Source organism: Pseudopipra pipra, chromosome 23 (assembly GCF_036250125.1).
Source record: "Pseudopipra pipra isolate bDixPip1 chromosome 23, bDixPip1.hap1, whole genome shotgun sequence".
Taxonomy (NCBI): domain Eukaryota; kingdom Metazoa; phylum Chordata; class Aves; order Passeriformes; family Pipridae; genus Pseudopipra; species Pseudopipra pipra.
In genome coordinates, this window is record NC_087571.1 from 5879439 (window position 1) to 5889925 (window position 10487).

At 52.9% G+C, this 10487-nt stretch overlaps 1 protein-coding gene across 1 annotated transcript; it reads left to right on the top strand.

Moving 5' to 3' along the window:
* The first annotated feature begins 78 nt into the window (after positions 1-78).
* On the top strand, positions 79-8970 carry ANKK1 (ankyrin repeat and kinase domain containing 1). The gene is made up of 8 exons (XM_064634630.1): positions 79-1340; positions 2926-3220; positions 3633-3784; positions 4650-4699; positions 4796-4951; positions 5173-5291; positions 5983-6028; positions 6382-8970. The coding sequence occupies exons 1-8, from the start codon at positions 469-471 to the stop codon at positions 7728-7730; spliced, it is 3039 nt and encodes a 1012-aa protein (XP_064490700.1). The 5' UTR covers positions 79-468; the 3' UTR covers positions 7731-8970.
* The last annotated feature ends 1517 nt before the right edge of the window (positions 8971-10487 follow it).

Genomic DNA, 10487 nt, shown 5'->3' on the forward strand with positions numbered 1-10487 from the left:
TGCTTGTCTCAGCTCCAAAATTGCACTGGCAGGTGAGTGCCAGCAGGTGGGAGTGGGGGTGGCAAGGGCAGGACCTGTGCCAGAAGCATCACACCTTAGGGCGTGGCAGGGAATTGGCAACAATCACCTTCTAATGTTTGTTGGTTTTTTTCCTCCCTGAAAGGCTGCAGAGCCCAGCTGGCTTTTTACCTTTTCCTTCTTTCCCTAAAGCCTTGCAGCGAGTGTAACAGGATAATATCTCACACTTCCCCCTGGCTCAGTCTCCCTCCAAGAATTTCTTCAAGATCTGGCACAGAGCTAAAAGTTCCAGGTCAAAACTCCGTGACAATTAGACAATTGCCCTGCAGAAGTAGTAATTGTTCTTTGTATTGCAGCAGAGCCGAGGGAATCAGCCCCACGTTGTATTTGACGCTGCCTCACCTGCAGGGAGAGCCGGGTCATTGCAGACCTGTGTGCTCAGCCCAGGCAATGCCAGCCATCCCTGCCGCAGCCAGGGGATGTGTGCTGTGCCTGCTGCTCCGGGGGGGATGGTTGAACTGCTCAGAGCAGTGTTCCTCATCCCTCCAAACACCCCTGACAGGCACCCGAGAGCAGGTTTATCCCCGAGGGAACTGCTCTGGGACACCACAGTTCCTGTGTTTCTGTTGGAGCATTTTCTCAGGCTCATGGACTCGTGTTCACCACATTCCAGTTCTGGGTTTTTTCTCTGTTCTTTGTCTTTCTGGAGTATTTTTCCCTTTTTTATCCTGCTGCACAGGAGCCTCATGGATTTCCCTCTTCTTTCCCTTTCCTGCCTCCCTTTCCCCTGTGCTGATGGCCCAGGTGAGGAATCCCACCCTCAGCCCAGTGCAGTTGCAAAGGGATTGTTGTTTGCACCACTTTCCATCTCATGTTCTTGGAGCATTTTCCCACAGAGTGCTGGATAGGAGAGAGCAGGGCAGCTTTAGGGAACAGCAGACACATTCCTGGAGTCAGGCCATGCAGCTGCTCTGCATGATAAATGGGAGTGACAGGCAGGATCCTCCTCCTGGCAGCAGGTCCCAGGGCTCACCTGGGCTGACTCCCCGAGCAGGGCAGGAGCAGGAGGAGCTCCTTTCTCCCCCTGTGCCAGCAGCCAGGCAGGAGGCAGAGAGCCAGGCTGCCTCTCGGGCCATGGCTGCGGCCAGGGAGCGGCAGCTGGGCAGCCTGACCGTCTTCAACAGGGAGGATTTCGAGGATGACTGGGTGAAAGTGGCCAGTGGAGGCTTTGGGCACGTGTACCAGGTGAAGCACAGGAGGTGGAGGACAGTTTATGCCGTGAAATGCTCCCCGTACCTGCTGCAGGACTCCGGCATGGACAGGTAACCCTGCGCTCCCCTCTCAGCTCACACCGTCCCCCCGAGCTGCCTGCAGTGCCTGGGGGCTAAAACTGAGGGAAAGGTTCATGGGGCTGCTTCTCCTTGGGAAGCCAAGTTTTTGGTAGCCAAAGGGAGTGGAAAAAGCGCTGGTGGTCTGGAGTTCTGCCTCTCCTCCTGTCTGAGGCGTGGATGTGCAAGGGGGAAGGAACACGGAGAACGGGGTGAATCAGAACAGTTGGGGCTGGAATCTGAGGCTGAAAGGCACCTTAAACGTGGGCCTGTGGGGAAGAGCAGCCTGATCACTTGTTTGCAGCTTTCCCTGGACATTGGGACTGATGTGTGTCTGTCAAACTAAATCAGTCATTGAAAACACCAGGTTTAAAGCTGAGGGATAGAAAATTTACAGCTGGTTTTGCTGGGCTCCCAGAGCTCTGCTCCCTCACTTGCTGGAGCCTCCAGACCTGCTCTTTGCTCTCACTGGGGCACCTGCACCTTCACTTTGCTTTTTGCTCTGTCTCTCACCTGCAGAGACTCTTCTGCTGACCCACCTTGGGGCTGGGGATGGAGCAGAACTAGGTAATCACTGCTGATAACACACATAGTACAGGCAGAACTGATGGAAAAACATCGATGAAGTAGTTTAATTTAAAATTGTATTCCATTCAAGCTGGGAATGTGCTGCCTGGCTAAAAATCCCTCCCTCCTATGATTTCTTATTAGTGACAACGACTGAGCTGGGTCAGCCTCAGCAGTGACTGTCCTCAGTTTGCACTGCTTATGCTCTACAGATATCACACTTGCATTTTGTTCTCCTTTTTTTTTTTGAGGGGGGGGAGAGTCTAATTAATCAGTTTTACTTCTGCCTCTGTCCATTTTTGTGAGATCCCTGCCATTCCTCCACACCCAGGTACGTGTCACTGCGGGGAGCTGCCAGAGGGAGCCTGGCAGAGGGATTTGCTTGGCTGAACCATCTCAGATCTATCAGTGGCCTGGCACGGGGCTGTTGGAGGCTCGGATTGATTCCCAGGGTGTGCTTTTTAGAGGCAGCCCTGGCCCTTTGCTGCCTGGCTGCTCTCAGAGCGCTCTGGGCACCCCGACCCGTCGAGCAGGTTGGGAGATGCAAAGGTGCAGTGGAACAGGTCTGCCCTGGGTGCAGCAGGGCTGGCAGAGCTGGCAGTGAGGGACGGGCGTGTCTGGGCTCCCTCTGGGACCACATTCACCCTGCTCAGGGCCAGGAGGCTGCAGGCAGAGGTGGAGGCACAGGTAGGGCAGGGCATGGCCTGGGGACACCGCGGGTCACCGAGCTCTGCCCGCTCCTGGCGCCAGGAAACATCCCTTGGGAATTCCATAGAACCCCAGAAAGGTCTGGGTTGGAAGGGACCTTAAAGACCCTCCAGTTCCACCCCCCGATGTGGTTGCATTGTCATGAATTCAAGGGGCAAATTGGGATGGATCTTTTCGGGGTGGGCAGGGCTGCTGGGAAAGGCTGGATCTCACTGAGCTGCTGCAGAGTTCCTGAGCCTGGGAATCAACAGAGGCAACTTCTGGGTTCCACTTTCTATTTTATTTTTCATTTTCACTTTTCCAGGACCAGCATGAACTGTCTCATGGAGGAGGCAACCAAGATGGAGAAAATCAAATTCCAGCACATTGTCACCATCTACGGGGTCTGCAACAGCCCTCTGGGGATAGTGATGGAATACATGGCCAGAGGGTCCTTGGAGAAAATCCTGCCCACTCACAAAATGTCTTGGCAGCTCAAATTCCGGGTTATCCATGAGATGGGCTTGGCTATGAACTTCCTGCATAGCATGACACCCCCTTTGCTGCACTTGGATCTCAAACCAGGGAACATTCTCCTGGATGGGAATATGCACGTCAAGGTATGACCTCACTGGGTGTTTGAAGGGACAGGTTCTTTCTCAAACAGGGAAAGGTTATTTTTGCCAAACAGGTGCAGAGTCCTGGTATATCGAGTTCTTCAGGAACACTCAGTGAAAAATTGGCCACTGGGGCTTATAGGAAGCAACTGGTAAATAAATTAGATTATAGTCTCGAGGTCATCCTGGGAATCTGTGCCAGACCTGGGAATTTAAGGCTCCAGCCTAGGAGGAAGGGCTGCTCTGCTGGACCCAGTGGCAGGGACTGAGTGCAGTTTAACAGGGTTTTATCAAGTCTCAGTGCCTGGCCCCTGCCCATGTCCCTGATCCTGAGGGAGGGGGGCACGTCCCAGCTAACAGGAGGGATGAGGGATGAGCATTCCAGGGGAAAGGCTCTCACTGCTTGTGCTTGCAGATCTCAGACTTTGGGCTTTCCAAGTGGATGGAGCAATCCAGCAGAATGCAGTACATCGAGAGCTCTGCTCTCAGGGGCACTTTGAGCTACATCCCCCCCGAAATGTTCCTGCAGAACAGCAAACCCCCGGGAATCAAATACGATGTGTACAGGTAAGGGCTGCCAGGGGGCACACAGGGAGCTCCCTGAGCCCTCCCCCAGAGCCAGAGGGGCTGCACACTGCCTCATTCCGTTTAAATCCTGCTTTATAAAGTGGGGAACAGCCTGGGAGTGACAGAGTGCCCCCACCTCAGTGCTGCAGACTGAGAGGGAGGGGGATTTTCTGTGGAAAATCATCATCCCTGACCAGCAGCACCCATCCCATGTGAGCTGCTGACTGTGTTGCCTCAGGTGCCATCACACCCTGTTTGGTTGCTGGAAGTTATTATAAAAATGAGTCAGATTAGAGCCCAGAACACACAGTGTCTGCTCTTTCATAGCAGTCACTGCTTGGGTTCATTTTGCTTTTAAAACAACTGCAATATTGCTTGTCTGCTTCAGGATCCAGCTTCACTGTGGTCAGTAACAGATGGAGAAGAGATTTCAATGTGATTTTTTTCCTTTGGGGCAAAGAGCTTTGAAGCATATTTACTCAAGCTACATATAAATGTCTGGAAATTCCTTGTCTCCTTGGCCTCTACACCCCACAGTCACCCAAGGCAAGAAGCAAAGGAGGATTTGCACAGCCCCATGAACTTGCAGTAGTCAAGGCCCCTAAAACCCAATGTGAATAAAATAAAAAAAAGGCACTGAGAGCCCAAGTTTCACAGGAAAGGCTCTAAGTCACTAATTCGCTACACCAACCCTTTCACTGGGGCATTAGTGAGATGGAACCATAAGACCTGATCCCTTTGGCCTGGGGGGTGAACTCCTTCCATCCTGAAAACCCTTTTCCCTAATTTCTCAAGAGGGTAAAAGCAATAAGTGCATTTTCTGTACCCGTGGGAGGGGCTGCTCACCATCTCCCCTCACCTGCAGCTTCGGGATCGTCATCTGGGAGGTGCTGATGCAGAAGAAACCCTATGCAGGTAAATGTGAGCCCTTCTCCCTGGCTCTGCAGCTGGGAGGTGTTCCCTGCAGCTGCCCTCGCAGAGGAAAGCCCCGGGGGTGCTGTTGTGTTGCAGGAGCCAACATGATGGCCATCATCGTCAGGGTGGCCGCGGGCAAGAGGCCGGGGCTGGAGCTCATCAGCGACGACTGGCCCGGGGAGTGCCAGCAGATGGTGGACTTGATGAAGAGGTGCTGGGACCAAGACCCCAAGCAAAGGCCAAGCTTTTCAGGTGGGAATGTGATTGGATTACCCAAAAACCAGCTGCAGGGATTAACAAACTCGTGTGTCACTTCCCCGGTGACGTGTCCGAGATTTAACTGCCTGCTGCCCACGTGCTGTCAGGCATCCCCTGTATCCTTTTTCTCCTTTCTTCCCACGTGGAAGACTTGTGTCCTGCCTGGGATCTGAGCCCCTGGGCAGGCTGCACAGCTGACAGTGTTGCCCTGGCAGATATCCCTGTGGAGACAGACATGCTGCTGGCACTGATACAGAGCCTGGTGGTGGACCCGGAGAACGAGCGCCTGGTCAGGAAGATGTCCCACAAACCTGCCATCTCTGGGAACCAGCAGGTGAGGAGAACTGCCCAGGGCCACTCAGGAAATCCCACCGAGTCCTCTCCCTGTGCTGGGACTGTGTTCCCTCTCTCATCAGACAAGGGCACTTCAGCACCTTTGCTCAGTGTGTTTGCACAGGTTGTGCACTTGTAATTCATTTAAGGGGATAAGAAACGTGCAGTTTTATCCTCCCTACCAGAGTGGAACTGTGTCTAGAACTCAGCTTTACAGGGGGAGAAACAGGGGTTGAGAACTGTTGGCATTTAGAGGTTTTGCCAAGCTGTGCAGTCAGCAAGAAACAAGAGACCAGAGCACAGAGGGTTGAAGAGGTGGGGGGGGGCTGGGGGTCCCTAAAAACAAAGGAATGACTTTGTGATGCTGCCACAGGCACCTGATGCAGTGAGGAAGCAGAGTATATGTTTGTTTGGGAGCAAAGGAGGAAGAGGAGGAGCAGCTCATTGATGCCCAGAGACCATTTTCAAGCTCCCACATTCCTGTTGTGTCCTGATTTGCCCAGCTGAGTTTTGGATGCAATAACAGGGTTGGGTGAAAATGATAATAAAATGATAATCAATAATGAAAATTATAAAACTCGAATGATAACACAGAACTCTAGAGCAGTAGCCAAGAACTGTGTGCAGACATCACAGAATGCAATCGAGCACCTTTATCTTATGGCTTTTTCTTTTTCCTTCCTGAAAATGAGAGTGACAAAGAGGAGTTCACCTTCCCCCGAGACACCAGGAGTGGTGGTAAGTAGGGGACTTTCTTTAGGATTGAAAAATAAAGAAGGGGAAGCCTGCCAAAATTGTCTATTTTTTGTAGGAGGATGTGGCTTATAAAGTTTTCCATGTGGGTGATGTTTTAAGTTAAGGAAAATGAACTCTACAGGAAAGAGCAGATCCAGTTCCCATGAGGGAGAGGCCAATGTCCCACTGCCCTCTGAGAGGCTGCAGAGAAGTGGCCTGGCCTCATTCCATACTCCCTGTCTCTGAAATGCCTTTGTTTCATTCCACTCTAGGAAGAGTCACAGGCTCTCCCTCCCACTGAGCACTTTCACTGGGTTTTACTCTTTTTTTCTCCTATTTTGTCTCCCTGCCTTTAGAAAGAGATAACCAGGAGGTTCCTCTCCCACCTCCCTACAGCGAGGCCGAAAGCCCGGAGGAGATCCTGTCCGAGGAGATCTGCAGGGTCCACGAGAACGGGCTCACCCTCCTCCACCTCATGGTCATCCAGGGCAACGTGGAGAAGGTGAAGTTCCTCCTGGGCTGCAAAGCCAACGTGAACAGCCAGGTGGGCTGTGGCTACACCCCGCTCATCATGGCCGTGCAGAAGAGGCTGCCAGAGATCTGCTCCGTCCTCATCGAGCACGGCGCCGACCCCAACGTGCCGGACGAGGACGGCTGGACCCCCCTGCACTTCGCCGCCCAGAGCGGGGACGACAGGATCGTCCGGCTGCTGCTGGACCACCAGGCCCGAGTGGACGCCCAGGAGCAGGACGGGTGGACCCCCCTGCACCTGGCGGCCCAGAACAACTTCGAGAACGTGGCGCGGGTGCTGCTGTCCCGCCAGGCCGACTCCAACACCCAGGAGGGGGACGGCAAGACCGCCCTGCACGTGGCGGCCTGCTTCGGCCACGTGGGGCTGGTGAAGCTGCTGGCCAGCCAAGGGGCCGACCTGGAGAGGAAGCAGAAGAACCACAGGACCCCCCTGCACGTGGCCGTGGAGAGGGGCAAGTTCAGGGTGGTGCACTACCTGCTGAAGAACGGGACCTGCGTGAACAGCCTGGACCAGAACCACTACAGCGCCCTGCACCTGGCGGCCGTCAGGGGCAAGCTGCTCATCTGCGAGAAGCTCATCAAGCACGGGGCCAACGTGGAGCTGAGGACGGACAAGGGCTGGACCCCCCTGCACTTGGCCTCCTTCAAAGGGCACGTGGAGATCATCCGGCTGCTGCGGCGCAGCCGCGCCCGGCTCAGCGCCCGGGGCAGCATGGACTGGACCCCCCTGCACTTGGCCACCCGCTACGGCGACGAGCCCGTGGTCAGCGAGCTGCTGCGGGGCGGGGCAGACCCCGACGTGCCCGAGGGCTCGGGCTGGGCCCCCCTGCACTTCGCCGTCCTCAGGGGCTCCTTCCTCACCGTCATCAACCTCCTGGAGTGTGGCGCCGACGTCAACGCCAGGAACAAGGTGGGCTGGACGCCCCTGCACCTCGCCGTGCTCAAGGGCAACATGGCCATCGTCAAGACCCTGATCAAGGCCGGGGCTCTGCTGGACGTGGAGGACATCACCGGCTGCACGGCCCTGCAGCTGGCGGTCAGGCACCAGAGGGAAAACATCATCACCCTGCTCCAGGGCAGGGACTCGGTGCTGAGCAAAGCCGGGAGCAGGACTCTGGTGAACGACGCGAAGGTGGCGAGACCCAGACTCGTTCCAGGAAGGACAGATCTGTAAATTCAGCAGCCCTGGCATTTGTGACTTGAGTGTCCCAGTGTCAGGTGCTATCCCTTAAGGCACCTTGTCCTGTCACCTGGTGATTACTCTCCTCTTTTTAAAGGGAAGTTTCTAAGCATGAACAGTAAAGAGTAAAAGAAAAACGAAGCTGCAGAAGGAAGCTGACAAGTTATTTTCCAGGGTCTGGCCAAGCTTGTAGAACATTCTGCCTTGGTGATGTTGGCTTTAGGCAATGCTTTCCTGTTTAATACTTGCTGTGCAGGGATGGAAAGGGGTATGTGCAGTCCCTGTTTGTACGGGCAATGCTGAAGCTGTGCACAGCACATATACGTGTCTTCCATGGATTTCATTGCTTTTATTCCATGTTTTCCTACAGAGAAAATTGGTGTTAAAATGACCTTGGCACAGGTGGGAATTGAATCATGAGATCCTCACCTGCTGCTGCAAATAGACACCAAACATATGGCACAGCAATGAGTCAGGTCGCTGACATCTCATTTTTGTAACAAGAATTAAATAAAGCAAGGAAGGAAAAAAAAAAATCCCTAGTGGAGAGTATTTAAATGGATGCAGCACAGAGAAAAGGAATTCCAGAATGATGCCACTCCATCCCTTCAGTGCTTTGAGGGCACTGCTCTGCTGCCAGTGCTTTCCTCACTCCTCAGCTGCAGCCCAGGGCAGGAGGGATAATCCCACCTTTGGCATGGAGTTGGTGCCCAAGGAATTGAGGGAAGGCTCCTAACTGAAGACTAAATGCCAAGGTGGCTCTCAGGACCCACCCTGGTCTCTCCCAGGGATCTGGGTGGGTTTTCCAGCTCTCATCAGTCAGGGAAATCCTGCAGTGTAACGACTGGAGCTGGTCCTTGCTGACTCTGAGATGATCCAGTCCCTGTTCTGCTGCTCTGTGCTGACAGGAGCTGACACCCAGTGTGGGTTCAGTGCCTGTGTCATGCAGATAACAGGGCTGTGACTCCTGTCCTCTGTCCCTGATGGTTCTGTGTCCCAGGAGAGTGGAAAAGGCAAAACCTTTGCACGTTTTCTGATGTTTTAGTTATTTCCTCAGATTTTTAGACAACTCCAAGCCTCAGCGTAACTGAACTAAATCAAGGGAGTGGTTTTCCATCTTTCATTTTGTTTAGTTTTCTTTTTTTGTTGTTTTGTTTGGCTTTCTTGGGTTTTGTTTGGTTTTCTTTTTGTTTGCTTGGGGGTTTTGTTTGTTTGCGGGATTTTTGTTTTGTTTGGGTTGGTTGGTTTTCCTTTTTTGTTTGCTTTTCCTTTTTTGTTTGCTTTTCCTTTTTTGTTTGCTTTTCCTTGTTTCTTTCACTTTTTCTGTTTGTTTCCTTTCCTCAGTGTGTGCTCTCAAGGGCTCAAATCTGTGACAGGAACCTCTGCTCTCCCAAGGACTGTGAGACTGTGCTCTGATCCAGGGAGGATCCTTAAATGCCAATTCCCAGCAGAGTGGGATATTCTTCTGGATTCGTGGCTGCACTGGAACCTTTGGTGTGAGAGCTGATTTACCTGATCTACCTGCTCTTGATGTCCCACAAATGGCAGCTCTGGGCTCTGGATTCTCAGACCTTTCTGTGCAGCTCTTTCCCTCAACTTCAGCTGTATTGATTCAGCAAATGTCTCCACTGCTTAATATCATTTGAAATATTTACACAGCAAAAAGAAATCCAAATTGCCACATAATTCAGCAGCTCCTTTCTGTCCTCACTCCAACAGAAAACCAAAACTCGGCTCGTATGTCACGGAACGCTCTCCAGAAGAGCTTAATTAAATTTATAATGAAAATAACAGGGGGGTTGAGAAGACACGAGGGAAATACATTCCCCTTGCTGAGCATCACAGAGGTGATAGAAACACTTTGCAGAGAAAATTACCTGTTTGCTGCTCAGTTTCTATAGAAATTAAATGTCTTTACAAACTCTGCAGAAGTGCATTCCAGCCTCCGCTTTGTGACTGTGCAACCTGCAGCTCGTTAGTTCTAAAATTAATCCTGGCTCTCCAGTTCCCCCCACTCCCCTCTTTTTTTTTTTATTTCCCCCCCTTGTTCAAACCCATTGCAGCCTTTTTGTCCCTGCTGATCGATGCAGTGAGGGTTAGATCCTGTTCCTGCCCCAGGCAGGGTGTCTTTGGAAGGGAGCAGTGGCAGGACAGGAATCTCCCCAGCAGCTCTTCCCTTGAGGGCACTGCTTGGGTTTCACAGGGTGTTCTGGCCTGGGAGGGACCACGTGGAGCCCAACCCTCAAGTGAATTCAAAGAGATCAAAATTGCTGACCCCTATGCCATAAAAATGGTGTCTTTGGATGCAGGAGCTTGGCCAGATTTACCCCGAGAGCTGGAATTTATGGACATGGGTGACCAGACTGAGGGTTTGGGTCCCAAACTGTACCCAGAGCTGCTTGGGTGAACAGAGGGGTGTTCCTCACTCCATCAGGGAATTCCCCATCCTGCTGCTGGGATGGCCCTGGAGTGCTGCCCTGAACATCTCTGGCAGGCAGGAACTTTTGCCAGCCTTGAAAAAAATACCCAAGCAGGATGACACCTTGTTTCCCCCCCCATTGCTTTAGCTTTGGGGTGACCTCAGTGCTCCTTCCAGGACCTGGAGGAGCTCCAAGAAAGATGGAGAGAGACTATCTGCAAGGGCCTGGGAGTGCCAGGACACAGGGAATGGCTCCCACTGCCCGAGGGTTGGAGGGAACATTGGGAAGGAATTTCTGGGCCCTGGCACAGGTTGCCCAGAGAAGCTGTGGC